General features: G+C 37.9%; 1 protein-coding gene across 6 annotated transcripts in view; it reads right to left on the bottom strand.

The window, feature by feature from the left end:
- The window catches only part of BAZ1A (bromodomain adjacent to zinc finger domain 1A), a 65,555-nt gene extending 45,318 nt beyond the window's left edge, over positions 1–20,237 (bottom strand). For 2 of the 6 annotated variants that reach the window (XM_070755619.1, XM_070755648.1), the window contains exons 1-8: positions 19,866–19,884; positions 19,295–19,423; positions 10,613–10,891; positions 8,585–8,728; positions 7,174–7,275; positions 6,331–6,418; positions 4,621–4,752; positions 2,526–2,628 (exon numbers count right to left, since the gene is read on the bottom strand). In XM_070755619.1, coding sequence (XP_070611720.1) covers positions 2,526–2,628; positions 4,621–4,752; positions 6,331–6,418; positions 7,174–7,275; positions 8,585–8,728; positions 10,613–10,891; positions 19,295–19,407 — 961 coding nt within the window. In that variant the 5' untranslated portion in view covers positions 19,408–19,423; positions 19,866–19,884. Of the gene's footprint in view, positions 1–2,525; positions 2,629–4,620; positions 4,753–6,330; positions 6,419–7,173; positions 7,276–8,584; positions 8,729–10,612; positions 10,892–19,294; positions 19,424–19,865; positions 19,885–20,100 lie in introns of those variants that run through there. The other 4 variants (XM_070755638.1, XM_070755670.1, XM_070755628.1 and 1 more) reach the window with 3 other exon arrangements.
- Between the last annotated feature and the right edge of the window lie 3,204 nt (positions 20,238–23,441).

Raw genomic sequence — 23,441 nt, 5'->3', positions numbered from 1 at the left:
ATAGGAAAATGCTAGAAGCAGACGTTAACAGAATAATGGGTCCATCATATTAAATGTGACAAGAAAAATGTTTTTGAATCTTCCAGTTGCCAATACTCACATGAAGGCAAAGAAAATCCAAAGATGAAAAAATTAAACTACAAGGGAAAATGGATAATAAAAACATGGGAAGCATAATGCAGTGCAAAATGAATCGATTATACAATGACATCTTAGGCATCAGCAAATTCTAATAGAATGGAACTGGACGCTTTCAGTCAGAAGGTCATATTTGCACATATTTGCAACTCAGTACATGAGGAGGAATGGTACTGTTTTCATAGTTAGGAAGGCAATAGTAAGAATAGAACTTGGCTATAATATAATCAATGATCAAACATAATATCAATTAGACTTCGGGAACAATCCTTTAAAACAGGGATCCCAACCTCGGACAAAAGGTGACTACCAATGACTTATCAATTTCTGCCAATGGTTTTTCATTGTTAAAAGTCTTACAAAATCAAGAGTGACACAAATATAGGGTATTAAGCTGTAAATCACCCAGTCATTCCCGGAGTAAGATTGATGGTGTCTAAATTTGAAAAATAAATTATAGATGGACATCACCAGATGCATATATGTAAATCAAACTGACTATTGGTACAAGGAGGTAGAAGAAATCAGTTATAATAGCAAAGAGGTGGAGAAGGGTTAATTGTAGAACAGATCATAAATTTCTCATATGCAAGTTCAAAGTTAAGCTTAACTGTAAAAAAACCTACCAAGCACATTCTGTGATATTATCTTAACCATATAAATACTATTTTGAAGAATAAAACAGGAATTGTATTGAAGTCCTGAATCTTATTGGAATTCAGAGGAACTATGAAAGAAACTTAAATAACTTGTTAAGGGTGAATGTAAAAAGAGATTGCCAAGTTTAAGAAAGAAAATTGGATATCTGAACAAAAATTTCAGGGAAGTCTTACAAAAAACAAAAAGTGGTATTGCAATACTTGTAAAGACACTAAAGATGGAAACAGACACAAAAACCACAAAAGTATTTTTACAAATATATGAATTCAGGAGGCGATTCCAATCTTGAACTGTTAAATGCTAAAAAATTGGTTGAAAGTTTTTAAAAAAGTAACTATTTTCAAGTTGATCAAACAAAGATGGAAGGAGTATAATGAAATTCTGTACAACAAAGATATCAACAGCCAAGATACTTTCAAAGACAGCAATAGCACTTAGACTTATATAGTGCTCCACATTGCTTTACATTTCTCTCTAAGCAGTTTACAGAGTCAGCATATTGCTCGCAACAATCTGTGTCTTCATTTTACCAATAGGATGGAAGGCTGATTGAACCTTGAGCTGGTGAAATTCGAACTGTCGGCAAGTGGCAGTCAGCAGAATTAGCCTGAAATATTGCACTCTTAACTACTGCACCAACATGTCTCATATTCCTTGTTTAAAGCAATCTCTAGTGCAGGGGTGTCAATCTCAATTTCATTGAGGGACGCATCAGGGTTGTATTTGACCTCCAGAGGGGGGCAGGGTATGTCTGGCCAGCATGGGCATGGCCAGCTTGGCGTCACTCATGTTGGGGGCACTTGTGGTGGCCCAAGTGCTCTGCCAGTGAAAGGTTTTCACCAGTGAAGGGCTGCAAAAAATTTTACTACCCCACTGTGGGCATGGTATATTTTGTGGCTTGCTGGCCATGTGACCAGGTGGGAGTGGCTTGAAAATCATGTGACCGAGGGGGTGGCTTAAAGGTCATGTGACTGGCTTAAAGGTGGTCAACTTGATGTCACTCATGTCAAGGGTTAGGGTGCCTGGCCTCTCCTTGCCTCAAAGAGATACAATTTCCCTATCTATTTACTATTACTGAACATCCAAAATATACTATTTAATTCTATGTATATATGCCATATGTGTACATATATATTACACACAGGCACACAAAATATACATTATCTACTATATAAACTGTATGAGTGTGTACACGCGCGTGCACGCATGCACAGCTCTTCTAAAATTATACACATTCAACCTCATTTACTGCGATAGGAAAAATATACCCAGAGCCCAGAAGGGGGAAAAAATTCAAAAATTTTCTACCGGTTCTGCATACTGACCAAACATTTTTACCTGTTCTGCGTGCCTGACCATACCCATAGGAGCCCATCACTGTTATTCACTGGTAGAGACACAACTGGCTTGCCCTTTGCTGTTTCCAGGGCGGCCCTGAAGGCTAGATCTAAATACCCTGCAGGCAGGATCCAGCCCACAGGACTTGAGTTTGACATCCCTGCTCTAGTGGGAGAAGATTATAGAAAATTATAGAATTCCACTTCTTATCAAGTTGGAAGGCTACAGGAACTTGATTTTGCTTTATAGGAACTCTTTGCTTAACAATCATTTGGTCAGTGAGGTTACAACAATGCTGAACAAAGGGACTACAACAGCTCTTCAAAGTTCGAGTTGTTGCAGCATTATTGTCATATGAGCAAACAATTACAATCACTGGTTGAACTTACCGCTGTTTCTCATCTGTTCCTTTTCTTTTTGGAGTTTTATTCTTTCTTTTGCTGTGTTGCTTAGATTTCTAGGACTAAAGTGTTCTTCAGCATCTTTGTCCTCCTAGGAACAAAACTGAACTTCATCAAGTAGAAAAATATTCAAATTTTGAGAATTTCAAGCACATTACAAGGGAAGACTTATTCTTTTTTTTAACCAAAATGAAACGTTTTGCCAAGTCAAAGAGATTTTTTGAGAAATGACAGTAAGATTTGATTTGACATGTGCCCCGCTTTCGGTTTATTTATTTCCCAACTTTATTATTTTTACTCAAGGCAGCAAAAATATCCAACATACTTTTCTCCTTCTATCTTCATAACAACAAACCTGTGAGGTGAGTTGGGCTGAGAGTGTGTGACTGGTCCAAGGTCACCCAGCTGTCTTTTCATAGCTAAGATAAGACCAGAACTCATGGTCTCCCACTTTCTAGCCTAGTGCCTTAAGCACTAGACCAAATTGGCTCTATATGAAAATATGAATACTAATTGGTTCTCCGTTTGTTCTGCCTATATATGGGAAACCTAGGCGCAACACCTAACTATCTACAAGCATAGTACAGTATTTCATTCTTCTCAGTTTAAAGATTAAATGAAAAAATATCAATACAAATTTAAAATCATATAAAAATAGATGACACACTTTATTATAGAACTGCATTATGAACAATAAAATACAGTTGGATAACCAACAAATCTAAAATATAATATGGATGATATATTCTAATATATTCTTAAAAGCTTAAAATACTCTGAGACATTTCATATCCAATTTCTAATCACATCTCTATTAAACCCTAAAAATACTTGGTTAACACAACTGGAATCAATAGGGGAAAGGGAAAAAATGTAGAGATTATCAATACATTGACAAAACACTGTAAGGTATATGTAGATTATATGTCAAATTAAAATATAAACTCTAAAATTAAATTTTGGATTTGGCGCAGTTCCATATTCAAATGTAATATAAAAGTCATTTCTAAAAAGAATGAATTCTGCATCAGATTTACTTTTCATATTTTTTTTAAAAAATTAAGACATTGAAGCTTAGTCCCCCGATTTGGTTAGCCATTCAGGTGCCAAAAGGGTGTGCGTGCCAACACCCGTAATGTAATGCCCTCCCCCTCATGCATGCGAGCACAATCCCCCTGTGCTACCCCCCCCCCTCGTGCATGCGTGCAGACCTCACTGAAACCTCTGGACTCCCAGTAGGCTTGTTGTGCCATTTTTCGCCCTCCCCAGGCTTCAGGAAAGCCTCCTAAAGCCTGGGAAGGGTGAAAAACTGGCCCAACAGGCCTACTGTTTGTTTCCGAACTTCTGATAGACCCATTGGACTTGTTTTTCGCCATCCAAAGGCTCCCGAGATTTTCCTGAGGCCTTGGGAGGATAAAAACGGCCCTCTGGAAGGCCAAAAATCAGCTGGCCAGCGCTGGAACTGACATAGGATAATGCCTCGTGTGCCCTTAGATATGGCGTGCCATCTCTATTCCAGTATTTTTCAACTTTGCAATGTTGCCCCCACAAATGGAAGAAGGATCCAATTTGTGCATTACATTTGCAGAATATCATGGAAAAGGAATTACTCATTTTAGCAATCAGGACTCGAGTACTCAACCAGCAATGGAACATCTTGTACAAATTGTATTTTAAGCACAAATAAACATCAAGTCAGCAAGGAACTGTACATATGAAATGCAGATAAATTTGGTACTGGACATTCCCTAACCTAATACAGCTGTGTTTCAATAAAGCCTCTATAATAATGTCTCATGACATCCATGCATAGTGACTGAAATTGATAGGATTGTAATCAAATATATTTTAAGGGAACCAGGTTGGAAATGGCTGGAATAGAATGAAATTTGAAGAAAGTTAATAGATATTTGTTGTGTGTATTTATGTTGTTACTTTTGATGAGATTTTAATGTAGATTTGAGGACGACCACATAAATAAATTATACTTCCAGCATCCCTTTATAAGCCCATCAAATGCTGAATACATTATAGACTCCTTGCTGATAGATGAATAGTTGCAGAAAGTTATTGTCTGACTTACATAATCATCAGATGACAACTTTGAAGATCTTCTTTGATTACTTGAAGAACTGAACATAAATGTGGGTGGATTATCAGGAAAGAGATAGAAAAAAGTCTGTTCTGCTATCTTGTATTTTGCAACTGATATTGCCTTGGGAAAGAAATGTGAGGAAATAAGAGTCAACAGGTATGTTATGTACACGTGATAAATCAGTGAGTGTTTTAGAAGGACTTTTTTCTAGTTCACGCCATTGGAATGAAGTGCCTTCAACTGGGAGCAAACCAAATAAAAGAGAATCACAGCAATTCTGAAGAATCAAGAAGGGAGAACAAACATTGTTTGCCTATTCCAAATAGTCTTTATTTGTATGGACTACCTTTTTCTTCAGAGGTCAAATAGAAATTTCAATTACAGATAGTCCTTGACTTATGTCTGGTATTTAACAATCATTTTAAGTTACAATGGCCCCAGAAAGGGTGCTTAACTGCCCATAAAGCACCACAACATCATAAAATGTTGTGCTGCATGTGACCCATGGTGACATGACCACATTTTGGGTGCTTGGCAACATGTTTGCATTTATGATTGGTAATGGTGGGCACATCACTAGATTTGTCTTCGGTTTCCAGCAAAAAATGCCTATTTGGGGGAATGGATTTGCTTAATGACTATGCAATTGCATGATTTGGACTTACTATCACAGGATTTGCTTAACAACCACCAAAAAATGGACAAAAACATGAGTCTGATAACATGGGTGTCTTGACATATAACTGCAATAAAGGACTAAAATTTCAGTCCCTATAGTACTTGAAAGTCGATATTTGTAACAGCAATAAAATTTCTTCCTTCTTTTTAATTTTTCTATAGCACTGACCAATAACTTTTAAAAGTAGCATTCATGTGATATCATGCCCAAATATATTATCAAAAAAATTATATAAATCAACATATAAAAATCTCGTAGTTAATTCAGAACACAATTCATATGAGATTTTGTTACTTTACAAGATTTTGGTCACTCTTTAAAAATGTCATTTTTTGTTTTTGGAAGCCAATAGGTATTATCATGATTGTTTAAACTAAACATAGCTATTTTTGAATAAATAGTTGTGACATTAAAAGACTTGCTTGTCAGATTAATTTATTACCTTTTGAAAGGATAATATATGTTAATGTCTTAAATCTATACCTTAAATTATGAAATTCAGTATGTATAACATTAAAACACTAAATATGAAATGCGATAATTCTTCATCTACCAATTTTTTTTAATGCATTAACAATTATTGCAATTGTAACAAAGACACAGAGAAATAATGTTTTATCTCAGACAATAAACGTCTAGGCATATGTTAAGGAAAGGAATGCCAAGGAAATGTTAAAATATTTATGAGTGTATTTGATAATCTTAAAATATCAAATAACCTGTGTCATATAAAAATAAATACAATTAAAAATACCAAGATTTGTAGACAAAAGTAAAACTACACAGAATTTATCAACTTCACAGGTAGTTGATAAAGGACGGCCTTCATTGTAATGTCATAAATAAAGCCTATTAAGAGCTAAATACTTCCTAACAAACAAATATGTAATACAGTATAGGCAAGCATATTCAAAATACTGACATTTGTTCAGTTTGAGATACATTGTAATTTTACGAATTCATTGTAATTATATGGAGCACATATTTTCATTATCTCAAAGTTTAATTGCTTTGATTACCTTAATTTTAATAATGCCGTCTTGTGATTCAGAGTGTTGCTTTAAAAAAAGCTTTAGTTTGTCATAAGAAAAAATATGCCTTCTTCGGCTGTAGGGGGGGGGGAAAGAATTGTTAACAATGAAATTAATATACAAAAATTACAGTTTAGATCATTTCTGCCAATTTTAATTTATAAAAAATAAAATAAAATAAGCACCCGTGATTTTTTTCAACAAAATTATACGGAACCTTTGTTCTTTTTTCAATAAATTGCAATCACAGAATAGCAATACTGTCCATGAATTCTGTCTTTTGAGTCAGTGTATATATTCTAATTTTTAAGGACCTATCACAGAATCACAAGATAAATGCCCATTGATTACGAAGGCTAGGCTGGCTAGTTAAAAAACAATTTCCTGAAATATGCACCTTCTTTAACCACTTAATGTTGATCATTTTCTCTTTTTATCTCCATCTCTCTTTCACAAACATATGTAGCTTATTGTCACTTTTTGGATCATATTTTATACTAAAAATCATTGGAGGAGAATCACCATTCATTTTTATTTTAAAAAATATACACGTGGATTCATTTGGCGCCCAGAAAAAATATTTGAAACTTAATATTTGAAACATTTTGTTACTAATAGTTTATAGTTGGATTTTGATTCAGTACAAGAACCAATAAACAGAAGAGGAAAGAAGACAAAGCTTGTTCCCTTTTGCTGCAAGATTTCTTTCAAATGCTTTCTTTAAAAAGAGCAATATAGAGGAAATAGAATTTTTAAACAAGATGTGCCTTGTCTCCCTCTCATTTCTGCCAGTTGTATTGCAACCATGGAGTAATAATCAGAATAGCTTACCATATCTGTGATGCTTTCACTGTAACAGACTCATATAGTTGTTTTTTTAAAGGCTTCACTTTATACTTGTACAAAAAAGGATCAGTTATGGCTTTTTCATTCCTAAAAATTAAAACCATGATTAGTTACAATTTAAATTATTTTTAAATTTTAAAAAAATCATAGAAGCATATTCTCAGTCATGTGAAATTAACATTTCCATAAAGAATGAGGTTTAAACTGCATGTATTTGCTTGGGTTCTAGACAAACATAGCAAACCAAACCGCAAAATGCAAACAGAAACATATTAAAGATTACCCTTTAACTTTTGAATATCCTCTTTCTCAGCAAAACACAATGAAGTTTGAATTTGTTATTAAATTATACACCAAGAACAATTAAATATGCAATAAAATTAAATTATCAGATAGATAATTGCATATTTCCATCTGGTACACGGTCACCTTTCCAGAGAGACATTCACATCTTTCTATTTTCATGATTCAACTACTGCAATGGTCTGCCATTGAAAAGTAGTTAGAAACTTCAACTTGCCCAGAATGTAATTACATTGCAAGCAAGGATCCAGGCAGTGGGAGTCGGCCTCAGTATGCCCACATTACAACCACTTCACAAGCTACACTGGTTGCCAATAGGGTTCCATGTGCTATCCAAGATGCTGGTTATCCTCTATATCATATACATGGCATAGGGTTAGACTGCCCACAGGGACTGTCTTTCTCTTCTGGTTTCTGCATGGCCAGTAGAGGCTCAATGAAACGGGCATGCCTAAGGTCCCTTGCATTCAATAGTATCATCTATTTGGACCTACGAAGCACAACCTGTCTACTGTAATTAGATTCTGCCCAATATGGCTCCAGTCTTGACTGTATACTGGATAATCCCCTCCCGAGCCATGAACTAGGTTGGATGGACCCCCTTGGATGGGCTTTGTATATATTATTCCATGCTATTTGGTGATATTCCCTATCTTCTTCATTAGTTACTGTGTTCTGCTACCGCTCACCCGAAGAGGTCCGAACCAGCTGAATACAACCTCTGCTGTGTGTGTATATGTTTGAGTTCTTTCCATTTTTTTTTCATTTCTAGCCTGGGGGGGAGGGGGAGAGGCCGTTTTTGCCCTCCCAAGGCCAGAAGAAAGCCGAAATGGGAAGCAGGGGGTCTTGCATGCGCATGTGGGGGAGCATGGGGGATTGCGCATAGATGTGTGGGGACGGGGCAGCACATGGGGGAGGGCAGGTACATGCATTGGGAGTATTGAATTATTTGTGTGGACACACGTTTTCATCATCCGAGGGGAAAAAAGTTCGCCATCACTGATATATATCAAGTTATATGAAGTTTTCTATAAAAAATAGTGGTTATTGTAATTGATATTACAATATCTTCTGAATATAAAACAAGTTTTACCCATTTTGTGCAGAACTGCTTTCTAAATCTGAATCATCACTATCGCTAATGATAATGGTGTCTCCATCAACACCTTTCGCATGGCCATTGGCCATTCCATTCTGATGTACTGGTGCTTTGATTTCCAAAATTTTACAGTGCAATCTGGGGGGAAAAAGAATATTCAATTATAAGAGGTCTGTCTTCTTTCAGGTCAGAGACAATTATTAATTGTTATCCTGAATTAACATGCATGTTTCAATAATGATGGTGATAGAGAACATTCACAGGAAGGAAAGGAGGAAGGAAAAGGGAGAGGAGGAAGGGAAGGTGGGAGGAAGAAGAGAGGAAGGATGGCAGAGAGGGAGGCAGGAGGGAAAAAGGGAGTCAGGGAAGGAAGGAAGAGAGGAAAGAAGGAACAAAGGGAGGAACTAAGAGTTCCAACGCTGTCAGCTTTCTACAAGGAATTCAATGGGGAAACTGACAGGAAATCGGAAATTGTTCCCAGTGAATATTTTGCCCACCCATGGTAATTCTGTTTCTCTGTTTGGGTAAGGATTTTTGAAACAGTGACTCAACAAGTTATGCCTAATGTCTAGTGAATTTCTAAATGGCTTCTGTATCAATAGATTATATAACCTGATTATGGGGGATCTGTTATGAATCATAGAAAACCTCTGTGGTCATTATTAGAGACTGAATGATACATTTTGATTTGATCAGCAAGTTTATTATATTGTGTTTATTGCTGAAATATAGACTTTAAGTTCCCAATATAAACCATGGGATAGATAACTGCATTTCCAAATTCTGGTACCAATTTAACATAACGAGAGACAGCATTAATATAGACAATATCCCATTAAGAAAAAAAAGGGATAAATTAGTCCACCGAGTGAACAAAAAAATTAAAACCTATTGCATTCTTTAAATTTCCTAATTGCAATAAGGAAAGATACAAAGGCAACAGCCTCCATGCAATCGGAAACAGAACACAAAAACACAAAGAATATATTCAAGGGAGTGCTGCACTAGTCCTTTGGTGTATAAGAATGATAACAGAAAATAAACTGGTACAATAGAATAGAATTTTTTATTGGTCAGGTGTGAATGGACACACAAAGAATTTGTCTTGATGCATATGCTCTCAATATACGGAAAAGAAAAGATATGTTCGTCAAGATAATCCAAGATAATGACCACATTTATATTTAAATTATTTAAACAGAATTTGTATTATTATATGTTTATTAAAATTAGTGTATTTTAGCTAAATAATTCTAACTAACAACTTCTGGACAGTCTATAGAAACTACCATCAAAAGAGTCACATTCAGGTAGGTCTCACTGACAGTAGTTGGGACTGGGAACTCTGTCACTAAGTAATGCAGTTGTAAGGCACAATGTCACATGACCACATCAACTTACAAAGGCAGTTATGGCAGCCTCAGTTGTCACCATTAGGGAACTCCCGCACCATTACAGTATCCCAAGGTCACACAATCACCATTTGTAATTTCCGTCAGCTTCCCCGTTGACCTGGCTTGTCAGAAGCAGGCAGTGAAGGTCACAAATGGTGACTGTGTGACCAGAGGGTGCTACAATGTTGTAACTATGAGCTGACTCCCAAGGGCACAAACTGTAATCATATGATCATGGTGCATTGCAGCATTCGCAACTACAAGGACCCATTATAAGTTCCCCTTTATTAAGCACTGCTGTAACAACAAATAGTTGCTGAATGAGTGGATGTTCTGCAGGGACTACCTATATAGCCTTACAACTGCAGATATAGAGTAACCTGATTTAGATATGTACTGTAATTCATTTATTTTATACACACAATCAAACTCTTCCCAATGAAACCATCACCAAAAAAGGTCATACAATATTTGATGTTTAAACTCACTTTGTAGCAATTTAAGTAACAAAAAGTACAGTACTTAAATTAATAGTCGGCTTCAGCTTTTTTATATATTAAAAACGTTCATGTATTATAAACATACATACATACATATTTTCAGAGTAGCACAATTGAAATATGCTTACCTTTCACCATTATTCCTAAGTACTTCAACAAGTTCACCAACAAAATAACGGTTTTTGATATAAGTAAAGATATCATCACAAACTTCGTGAAGTCGTGCACGCTGAGTGAGGGTAACTAAGTATAAGACTGGAACAATGAGAGGTTCTGGAAAGTTTTGGATATTTTGTCTGGCTTTCTTTTCTGATTCTATTGCTTCTTGATATGTAAGTCCAGATTTGCCGGTGATAGCACAACTCCAGACAAGACTATTACAAAGAATTGTTCTTTCAAAAAATTCACTGCAAAAACAAAACCAGCAAAAATTAAAGATAAAATACAAGTCACTTTTTCACCAAGATATAATTAAAACTATTTTAAAGTCCTGCTATCCCACCATCTGAAATAACATTGCTAAATAGCAAGTAACCCCAAACTATTGATACTCAAAGCCATATCTATAAAAGCATGCAATTTCCCTGTGAAATGTTGCACAACTCAACCAAGATAACCTGCCTAATGTTGAATCATTGAAACTCTCCAGGACTGAACCACTACTTCCCTAAGACTCCACCCAAAAAAGGAAAAAATAAATACTGCATTGGTTAACAGTGATAAAGTTCTCAAAAAGCAAGAGAAATTTTCAAGGCAGTGAAAATAGTTCTCTCTTGTAATTTAACCATTATTTTCTAAATTCATTTGATTGATTAATTTGGGAGAGCTAACAGATAAGCTAGTAGTTAATTTTGTTTCTCCAAACACTCTGGTAATATCCTGATCTTACACAATCAGATTAGAACATCATGGTTTTGAAGCATGGTTGGTACCTTTGTTTTCAAAGTGCATGACAAACTTCTCACAGCAGGTCTCTGAAAATTTCACAATACCTCAGTCAGGATCTGATTGCACCTGCACATTTACTATCTAATTAGGTTTATTTTTTTGGATCCTGGCCCTCAGCAGACTCAAAAACAGAAGTTGTGAGCCCCACCTTAAAGAGCATTGGGTCATAAATCTATAACAACTCCATGGCAGATATTAATTCCAAAATAGCTGTAATCTCAGCCTAAATTCTTAAATCCCCCAATCAATTGTTTTTCAGTACCATGAAGATGTATTATTATTATTATTATTATTATTATTATTATTATTATTATTATTATTATGTCTATGTGTTATTTAAGTGGTAACTGTTGAATTCAGATACTGAAGATGCAGGAGACTGGCAGTGAAACTTCAGCTCTTTATTGATTATAGTGAGCAAATATCTGTCCCCACCTGCTCTTGGCAGGGGTTTAAATAGGGAGCTCTTTTGGGAAGAAGCCAAACAGAATTTCCCTGCTCCGCTTCCTTCTTGGACTGGAGTGAAAACTTCCCAGCTTCTCAGGACATAACAGTAACAACTATGGGCAACTCAACAAAGAAATTACAATAAAACTAATTAAAGGTAATTCAAAACACTTTTGTTCTAATACATTTTCTCCCTCCCCTAAAACATTTTTTTGCTGGCTTATTCCTTTTATATCTTTACTCTTAAAACTAAGGGGACACTTCCTCTTCCTGCTTTCTTCCATGAAAATAAATGAGCAAATAAGAATATTTCACAAAGGGTGGGGATAAGGGAGGCGCAGAGAGGGCTGTTATTAAAACTTCTAACATTTTTTAAAATGGGATATTGAAATGTTTCCATCTCCCTGACTGGCATAATAGCCCTTAAACAATTTTTCAAAAATATTTGATTATATATTGATGACTAAAATATGGACATTTTAATGATTTAGTAATCAACAGAAAACTAAAAGATGTATACCAAATAATGCCATTGTTGGACAGAAAATGAGCTTATTTTGCCTATAAACAAACATACAAACACACAATCTAAAAACAATTATCAACTAATATTTGCATTCAATTGAACAGTTAATAATAAAAGCACTGCCTGATTTAAAAAATAAAAAAGGAAAAAACAATCAAGATAGAAATCACCAATAAGCAATACAGAAAATATGAGCAGAATTATATTCAGAAATAAATAAACCAGGAGAATTAAAGCATTAACTCCACACAGGTGACATGCCTCCCAGGAGTGAAACATTTTCATCTAACTTTGGAAAGTTGTCAGTTTCGGGGGTGGATGGGGAGAAGATTTCTTATACAGTGATCCCCCGGGTATTGCGATCCCGATCATTGCGAACGGGCTAAATCGCGATTTTTCAACCCGGAAGTAAAAACACCATCTGCGCATGCGCGCCCTTTTTTTTTTATGGCCACGCATGCGTAGATGGCGCCGGGCAGATCAGCTGCTGGGCGGCTTCCCTGGGTCTTCCCCCTCTTGCTGGCGGGATGCTCGCCCGGCCACCCGCCGTTCGCTCGCTGCTCACCCGGCCACCCGGGTTCGGGGGGGTGCTGGCAAGCCCCCCATGCCGGCGGCGACGTTTTAAAACAGCCGCGCGGCTTCCCAGCTGAGTCCTGAAGCGAACTTCCGCGTTTGGCTTCGGGACTCAGTTGGGAAGCCACACGGCTGTTTTAAAACGTCGCCGCCGGCATGGGGGGCTTGCCAGCACCCCCCGGACCCCCAACCCGGGTTTGGGGGGCTTCTAGGAAGCCCCCCATGCCGGCGGCGACGTTTTAAAACAGCCGCGTGGCTTCCCAGCTGAGTCCTGAAGCGAACTTCCGTGTTTGGCTTCGGGACTCAGTTGGGAAGCCGTGCAGCTGTTTTAAAACGTCGCCGCCGGCATGGGGGGCTTGCCAGCACCCCCTGGACCCCCAACCCGGGTTTGGGGGGCTGCTAGGAAGCCCCCCATGCCAGCGGCGATGTTTTAAAACAGCCGCGCGGCTTCCCAACTGAGTCCCGAAGCCAAACGTCAAAGGCGAACTTCCGGAAGTTCGCTTCAGGACTCAGCTGGGAAGCGGCGCGAGCGAGCGGCGTGGGCGGGCGAGCGGCAGCGAGGAGTTTGTGTGGGCGGCGGGGAAACCCCAATCTTCGGCTCCTCGCTGCTGCGGCGGAAGTAAAAACACCATCTGCGCACGCGCAGATGGTGTTTTTACTTCCGCAGCGCTACTTCGCGAAAAACCGATCATTGCGAGGGGTCCTGGAACGGAACCCTCGCAATGATCGGGGGATCACTGTATTTCCCTTTTAAAGTCTGGCTGTTACAGTTATGAAAATCTTCTTCCAAATAAAACTCGCATTCAAAGTATGATTCGATTTAGTAGATAGGTAATCACCTTATCCTTTCTTATTAAAAGTAAATGTGAATTATTCAATAGTGAGTAAAAATTTAGCATGGTGCAGTAATGCACACTGGGATATTCCCAAAGAGGAAAAAGTGCTAGAATGCGACACATTTAGGAATAATGATATCATTTGCATAGAGACCATATTCCTATTAAGTGGCAAATCCAGAATTATTAAGGACAATCTGGATTTATCAATTTCTTTGAGAAGATTATTCAGACAAGATTTGGATGTAAATATTAAGTGACGTAAAAAACGATAGAAAGTCCATTGAGGGGGGAAAAATTACTGTTTCAAGTTTTCTAACACCATCATCCAACCCAGAGTGAAAATATAATTTTATGCATTCCCAGTTGAATAGATGGGTTTGATAATTGTTTTGGAACAGAAGCAAGGTTGTTCTGGAAATTATTATATATTGCTGTTTGGAAAGTATTATAGATTATAGACAAGGTGACTCAAACTTGTCATCTCCAATATCTTCCATACAATCATTCTGGCTTCTTCAGGAAACCACCAAATTCTTGATATGAACATCTTATCTTAAATACACTCTTTCTAAATTGAAAAACAATTGAATAGAATATATTTATGGGAATAAGTACTGTATGCTATTAAACTATTAGTATATCTAATATTATATGGAAGACCCAAATCTATCTATCTATCTATCTGTCTATCTATCTATCTATCTATCTATCTATCTATCTATCTATCTATCTATCTATCTATCTACCTACCTACCTACCTACCTACCTACCTACCTACGAAACATTCACATTAGCTTTTTCACTTAGCCAGATCATTACAAAATACATGTTTAAATCCTAAAGTTAGCTTTCTTCCCCTTAACTGACCTAATGTGTATCTACAAAAATTACCTATCCAACAGCTTTCATTAAAATAATTAATTTAAATAATTTGATTTGGATTTAAAGTTCATTTTTACAGAGCTTTTAGGTAGATATCTATTTTATACACACCAAGAGAATAGCTATGGCTGCATAGCTACGTAATAGCTACAAAAAGCTAACCTTTTTGTCGTCATGTGCCAAAAGTGCCCGCGCAACAGTGTACATGCATGCCAGCACTCATAATGCAATGCGGGAGGCCTGTGCATGTGTGCATGATCCCCACACTCCCCCTGCATGGGCATGTAACCCCTCGTGACTCCCAGGGAAGCATGCACCATCCTCTATGCCCTTTTTTGGGTCTAGTAGGCCTCCCTGCAGCCTCCTGGGACCAAAAATAGGCTGCTGGGGATTGCACACTGCACCCCCATGCTACACCAGACCCTGCATGTGCAATCCCCATGCCCGCACATGCTAGCCCTGTCCCCTGCATGCACGACCCCCGCACATGCAACCCCATGCATGCACGTCTATCTCCAGCATGTGCCCCACCCCCTGTGCATCCTGAAAATCAGTTGGCCGGCAGAAGTCGCACCGGTGCATGCGCAGTGAAACTGAGCTGGGTGATAGCTTGTGTGCCACCAGAGAAGGCTGTGTGCCAGTTGTGGCACGCATGCCATAGGTTTGCAATCATGGAGCTGGGGGATCCCTTTCCTGCAAGAAATCAAGACAGCGCACGCCAGGAAAAAGCATTCTCCATGGTAGCCACCATGCTATCAAGGGCCTCATGTATTGAGATTTCAAAAAGTACTGAAGACTACTGTATTCAATGGTTATTTAGAGCAGAAGTTACTGTTCAATGGGAGCAGCCAAACTACATTGGAAGTCTTTAAGGCTGGGGTCAATTAATTAAAAAAAATATTTTAGGGATGGAGATTTCATCAAATTGTATTATTTTTAGTGTGATTTTTTTGGCTGATTTTACTATAAGCCATCTAGAGACTAGGAATCAGTGTTATATATTAAGATAATAAATATGTAAACTGCAGGTACCCAAGGTAAGCTTTACATGACAAAGTCAACAAGCTTATTACCTCCAATTTTCAATTCAAGGTGCTGGTTATTATATTTAAATTCCTTAATGGCATGGATCATTTGCAGAATTGCCAATCCTTAAGGGTATCAGTTCATCCCACCACAGCTGATGGGTGGACATGCTCCAGATCCTTATCTTTAAAAATTGCTATCTTTAGGGGTTCAGAAATGTGTTTTCTCCATTGCAACTCCTGCCCTATAGAACAATCTCTCACATGAGATCCAATAGGCTCCCACTCTTTTAACTTTCAGAAGACCACTTAAGATTTCAGGTTCTTCTCTCAAGTATTTAGATAAGATTAAATAAGAAAGAGGTGAGTGACATCAAGAAAGTTTGGTTGTAGTGCCAGGTTTGTCTGTTTTAATTTTCCTGATTCATTTGTGCTTATTGTTCTATACATTAACTTTTAATTGTAAGCAGCATAGAATTTGGCTTTAAGATGGGCAGCTATACAAATGTTTTATACACATATGCACACATATACAGACATATATAGAGAGCAAGACAGAGACAGAAAAATCTTGATCCCCCCCCCTTATGTATAAAGTCTTCCCTACTATTCAGAGAAGTCCAGATAATGCTAGAGCTCAAAGGGATATCAATGCATTACATGATTTGAGATAGTCATATATTTTATCATTCCTTATCCTTTTTTCAGTTACTGTGATAAGTAAGCAGCAGTTCTTTGGGCTCCCTATTCAGGAACATGCTTATTTGGCAAAACACTCAGACATGACTTGGCTATGTTAAACCTTTTATTGCAGACACTGAATGAAGCACCCACACACAGATGATTTGTTCTCAGTGGTTTAAATAAGTTCAAACTTTGACAAAGGTCCATGCTCCAAGAGTTTCAATTCTAGCTTTCCTCCCAAACTTTCAGTATTAAGGGATACTTATTTTGTGACATTCAGCAGTATTATTTAGCTTAGAAAACATTGGTTACAATGATCATAGAAAACTCAGTCCTTTTATCAAACAAGCAAAAATTACTCTGATTCTACCAAGGTCATTACATGACACAGATGTTCAAAACCTTTTTGTAAATAAGAAAAATGAAGCCTTGTGCAGCGACTTCAACCAAGTTTCATTTCTAATAAAGTTCATATGGCTGAATTATATATAATTTATTTATTAAATATGTATGCAGCTGAACTCACTAACACAACACTGTGTAGGGCGAGTTTAAGCAAGCAATTTTTACGGAAATAACCAAATCGTTCATAATGTATCATGTATTTCCTTTTTAATATATATTTATCTAGTTGCTAACAGATTCAGATGAACCAATTCCTATAAGAATTTTGTGATAGTATATCCAAATAGATGAACAATTTTTCCAGTTATATACTCTGCTCCAAAAGTCCTCTGGCAAATCTATCAATACTTTCCTAATGTTGAAGAAAAGCTCTCTAAACATTATATGCATATTTTCCTCAAAAAACCCATTGCTAATATAAATGGATGAATTAAGTGCAGATAGATTTCACAAGCCTTACGTGGGGAAAATGCTTCAAAAACCTCCGAAAGAAATATTTTATCATTTAGAATAGTTTTTTGAAATTATGTCCACCCAATAATTTTAGATATTTGTCATTTTATGGGAATGCTAGTCTAATTGTCTTGAGCTGTTACTTAATGGTTATCAGTGGAAACTTTGGTTTCTTTTGTTAATAATTTACATTATTCTTAAATAAAAGACCTAAAATAATAGCATCTCCCAATACAAGTGACATGCTCAGTATTTTTCATATTTGTATGCAATTAACTTAAAATTAACTTTTCATTCTCAAGATGACATCTCAAAATATTTTAAATACTGAAATGCTAATCAAACAAGTTTGATTTTTTAGAAAATGAGAGGCAATAACAGCCCCCTAAGGTAGATAAGATGAAAAGCATTTTTGAATAAACATTTAGAATACTAAAATGATTACAAATTATACATGCTTTTAACATCTACTGCTGAAAACCAGAATTAAGGTACAGTATTTAGATTTTTCTAAAGTGGTGCACTTGTGTGAGATATTGTAAATTCTTAAGAGGGAAAAATGGCGGGTCACAAAATTATCTTGTCAAAACAGATGTGGACTCCACTTCAAGGCTGCATAGCTAGAGGTATAACAAGCAGGAAGAGGGAGATTATGATCCCACTATATAGAATGCTGGTGAGACCACATTTGGAATACTGTGTTCAGTTCTGGAGACCTCACCTACAAAAAGATATTGACAAAATTGAACGGGTCCAAAGACGGGCTACAAGAATGGTGGAAGGTCTTAAGCATAAAACGTATCAGGAAAGACTTAATGAACTCAATCTGTATAGTCTGGAGGACAGAAGGAAAAGGGGGGACATGATCGAAACATTTAAATATATTAAAGGGTTAAATAAGGTCCAGGAGGGAAGTGTTTTTAATAGGAAAGTGAACACAAGAACAAGGGGACACAATCTGAAGTTAGTTGGGGGAAAGATCAAAAGCAACATGAGAAAATATTATTTTACTGAAAGAGTAGTAGATCCTTGGAACAAACTTCCAGCAGATGTGGTAGATAAATCCACAGTAACTGAATTTAAACATGCCTGGGATAAACATATATCCATCCTAAGATAAAATACAGAAAATAGTATAAGGGCAGACTAGATGGACCATGAGGTCTTTTTCTGCCGTCAGACTTCTATGTTTCTATGTTTCTAAGGAACAAACAGTCATGGGAACCTGCCAAAATTTTCTCAAATGGGGGTGGATCGTTCCTTAAAGATGGGTATTTAGCATATGAATTGGGATACGAGCCTTTCGGGTTGTTAAATATGGTGATTTTTCTTCAGGGGGTTAAAAAACGAGGTCACTAAGGTGCGCCATTAAAAAAGACCAGTCGGCAGGAAAAACGCCGAAGGTTTGGAGCTCAAACTTCAAAAAGAGTTTTTTTTATTTACGGGCCGGAGACAGCGGCACGCTTGTTTTTCGGACGCCCAGCTGCTGGGAAAACAATACTCAATGAGGCGGTTACGAGCAGCCGTCCAGCAGCCCCTGACGAGCCAATGGTGGCCTTACATCGCCGGCTGCTGGCGGTTGCTTCTCTCTCTCTCCGCGCCCAAGTTCAGTCAAGTTTGCCGTGTTACTTCCACAAACAGAAGCCAAATACGCGCGCGCGCCCGCCCAGAACTACTCCAAAGGCCTAGTGAAAGTCGCGCCAACACCGCAACGAGGGCTCGGGATACCCACAAAAGTCCGGGTTGGGGCGGCGAACTAACAAACTTTCCCGCCCGTCCGAGGAGGAAGGGTACCCGGGTCGGGGGGGGAGGGGAACTTAAGGACGGGGTCAATTAGAGGCCGGAGGTCCTCCTGCCCTCCCTTTCCCACACTCTCTGCCCGGGGAAGACTGGCGCTCGAGGGGTTTCCCCGCTCCTTCAACAGGGGATTCCCTCCTCCGGCCATTTGCAGCCGCGCTTCCCGTTCAAACCAGCCCGCCAGAGTCTGTACGGGGGAGGTGTGGGGGGGGGAGTGGCTGTCTCTCTTACTCGTAGTCCCTGAAGATCTCGTTGGTGACCCTGCAGTGGAAGACGTGCTCGTCGGGCCGGAGGTCAGCCGGAGGTTTCTCCCGCGCGAAGGGCTTTCGGTGTAGAAGCGGCATCCCCCGGCTCCCGTTCCTACAAAAGGGGGCGAGAGGCAGGGGGTAAAGAAAGGCGAGGAGGTCGCAGTCGTCGGAAGGGGGGAGGGCGGCCCTCAAGACTGGCTCTTTTGTGAGCGTTTGACGCGCTGCTGCTTTCTCGCCGGATCCGGAGCGAGTTCTGTTGTGCGTGCGCGCCTGTGGGGGAGAGCGAGCGAGCGAGAGCGGATCTTTCCTTCCCTCCCCCGCTTCCCCTCCCCTGCGCCGCCTCACAATGGGGCCATGACGCCGAACAGGCGGCGGCTCCACCGGCGGCTCCCTCCTCCTCCCTCCTCACTCTCCACAACGTGCTTTCTCAATCCGGGGATTCCCCCCTCCTCACCCCAAAGCAAAGCCGGCGGTCTTGGGGGGGGGGGGGAGAGAAGGGATCTCCCCCATTGACCTGCGCAGGCTGTATTCCAAGTCCCTCTTTCCCTTCCTACCTCCCCCCAAGCCGATTCATAAGAGATCTCCGATAGTTTATCGCCTTTCCAGCCCGGCTGATTTGAGAACTCGCCCCCTGCTACTCCTCCCTTTGGATATTGAAGGGGGGATCCCCTCCAGGTGAGAGGGGTGGTTTGGCGAGCCGCCTCCTGTCAGGACAGGATCCCTCCCCGGTCAGTCTGTTTAAGCAAGATCAGCCCATCTGGGGGACAGATGTATACCAGCTTCTCCCACCTGATTTAGTACTACGGTTGCCCCTCGGGCGTGACGGGTCCTTAATGAGGCTCGCCCCGGTTTTTCTCTCCTTTCTCGATCCTCTCCACTGTTTTCTTTTCCGGCTCCACGGAAGTTTTTGATGTACTTCGGCTCTCAACGAGGAAGAGCAGCAGGGAGGAGCTTTCGACTTCTTCCTCCTATATTATTATTGGCCGATCACCGCCTTTCCAGCCTGTGACACACAGGAAGACAGAGAGCTACATTATTAATTAATAGATGAAGTGCTCATCCTCCATTTTTAACAGCCCCCCAAAGATCCGGGCCATGCGTTGAGGCTTTTTAGAGGCCTAATTTATGCACAGTTCATTAACCTTAACACCTAACAAAAAAAGTTGGCTTCTTATACTCATTGCTTATTTGACCCCTATGACAATCATGATTCTTGACAAATGTATCTTATCTTTTATGTACACTGAGAGCATAAAGCATAAAGCACCAAAGACAAATTCCTTGTGTGTCCAATCGCACTTGGCCAATAAATCTTTTCTAATCTATTGGTAGTTTTTTGGTAAATATATGGATGCTTAAAATAGTACATGTTATTTTATTTTTAAATCAATGTTTTTGTTTTTAAAAAGTAACAATAGGATTAAGTCCTTATTCTGCTGAATCACTATCCTAAACGTGTAGGACTTTCTCCTCAATTTTATACTCATTGCACTAACCTTGATGTGGGTTGCTAGTCTTGCTTTAACATCCCATGTAAATGCATCCAAGTGATCTGTTCACTAAACCTGTTAAGCAAACCATGTCTCTGTGAAAAGTTACATTAGGCTAATTATGACTGCATTCATACTCATTATTTCATAGCAATATTTTAATATACCAATTAAAACATAGCCACAGTCCAAAGTCACTCTCCCCCATTCTAGATTGTCTGTTAATTTTTTTAATGTCTTGGTATTTATTTCTAAAACATGTGGAAGGAGCTAACAGGTGAAGAAATAACAAAGACACCTTTGGTATGTCTAAACAAAATTCTATCAAAAATTAAAATTAAGTTACTGTTAATAAGAATATCTATGGTACAAAGATTTTAAAATCATAGTTATTTTTTGTAATTTTTTCTGCAAGATATGTGTTGTACTATAATTGTTTTTAATAGGATTGTTTTTAATAGGAAAGTGAACACAAGAACAAGGGGGCACAATCTGAAGTTAGTTGGGGAAAGATCAAAAGCAACATGAGAAAATATTATTTTACTGAAAGAGTAGTAGATCCTTGGAACAAACTTCCAGCAGACGTGGTTGGTAAATCCACAGTAACTGAATTTAAACATGCCTGGGATAAACATATATCCATTGTAAGATAAAATACAGGAAATAGTATAAGGGCAGACTAGATGGACCATGAGGTCTTTTTCTGCCGTCAGTCTTCTATGTTTCTAATAATATATAACCTGTATTGTAAACTTATACATTCTAATTAATAACATAGATACCTAAAACTGTTTTCTCATCTTATGTGATTGTAACTTATATTTTTTAATTTAAGACATTTTGGCTACTATTCTAAGCATTTTAGTAGCTACTAAATTTATGAAGAAATTGATTTCTTCATAAATTATTCAGAATTAAATTTTTATTATCATTACAAATAAAATTGAAAAATATGTAAATAGAATGTGTTATTATACTGCTACTGATAAGTAGCATTCTTATCCCAATCATGTGTTCACTATTTGCAAAAATAATTCTTTACTGCTGGATTCTAGAACTCAGAACTTTTACCAATGTCAAAAATTAAGTTGCACAATGAGATTTATAAAAAGACTAGTTGTTAAGCCATGAGAGAAATACTTGTAATAAAAACATAGGGAAAAAAATTAAAGCTATCTTTGCAACTTGGAACAATAGCATGACCCATTAGACAATGCTTCCTTTGGCAATTTAAAACGAAAAATTAATTAGTTAATTAGATAGCACTCTGCATCACCATAAAAAGGTTGCCATTTCATTGACTTTTAAAGTGAATGAGTTGTTAGTCAAAAATCACAATCACAGACTTGGGTTCTAATTTATTATCTTGTTAAATGTATTCATCAGTTGACTGCACCCAATTTGATTGGATCTTGTTTGAGATAGTAGTAATTCATTGTTTAGCTTGATACCTACAAATGTATTCCATTCCATAGGTATGAGGAACATGGATTTCAGATTGCACAATCTTCTTTGTTTTTCCATTGTGGCTCTGTAAGTAGTTCTATTGATAGATCCTAGTCTGTCTTCCTAACCTAATGCCTAAAAATGTTACAAGATTAAAATGTACTCTTTCAGTTCCTTGAGGGAAGGATGAAATATAAATTAAGGAGGTAAAATAAGAAAATATATAACAGTATATTTTTCTTATAAAACAATTTTTTTTTTTCTGAAATAATCTAGTTTCTCAGATAATACTACGACAAAATGTCTAAAAGTATTTTCTGGCATAGAGTTACAAAGATGAGCAAAGTCATTTTTTTCAGGGGGAAAGTACCGTAATTCAGATTATAAATAAAAGAAAGTGGATTATTGTATGGAAACTACTTCCACCTGGTAAGTGACACTGTTGCATTCAATATCCATATTTTGACAATTCATAGTTAACATTAGTTCAGTTTGAATCTGAATATTATGAGATTCATCCATTTTTTTCTTAGCTGAGGAAATACTTTCTTTGGTGGTTTCTACCAACTTATTATTGAGCAATTTACACATATTGTCTGTATATTTCAGGAGCATTTTAATACAGAGTTAAGATGCACTATTCATTTGTGGGACACCTTTTCATCTTTAGTCTTTAATGAATTAAAACTGTGATCTCTAATTTCCAAAACTTATTTAGGTTTATGCATTGGAAGAGAGGACAGAGGCTTCTCTTAAGTACTGTTCTTCTGTTTGAAGAACCTATTCCTGTTTCACAAACTACCAGCATTCTGAAGACTATAGTGTGAAAGGTTCTTTGTCATACCAGGTATGACAGGAGTAATATTTCCAGCTGCAGTTGGCCTTCAAGGGAATATGGGGAAGATACACTTCAAAAATAGGTCACAGTAGAGCAGAATCTCAATTGTATGAGCTCCTCATTGGGTAACTAAATTTTATCCAATAAATTGGATAGCCAATTCAAAGATGCTTCAATTTGATTTCTGCTGTTATCAGGAGGATGAGCCTGATGACTTCAATAGCACTTCCACTTTTTTTATTTTTGTCTTCCTTCTTTTGCTTGACAATGGAAAACCTAGAAACGGGACACAGAAGTAACAGCACCTTTGTGATATCATTAACTTGACAGATATATCTTACTAAGCCATAATTGAT

The sequence above is a fragment of the Erythrolamprus reginae genome, chromosome 1 (assembly GCF_031021105.1).
Source record: "Erythrolamprus reginae isolate rEryReg1 chromosome 1, rEryReg1.hap1, whole genome shotgun sequence".
NCBI lineage: Eukaryota > Metazoa > Chordata > Lepidosauria > Squamata > Dipsadidae > Erythrolamprus > Erythrolamprus reginae.
Note: the sequence above shows the minus strand (reverse complement) of the source record. Positions and strands in the feature narration are given on the sequence as shown.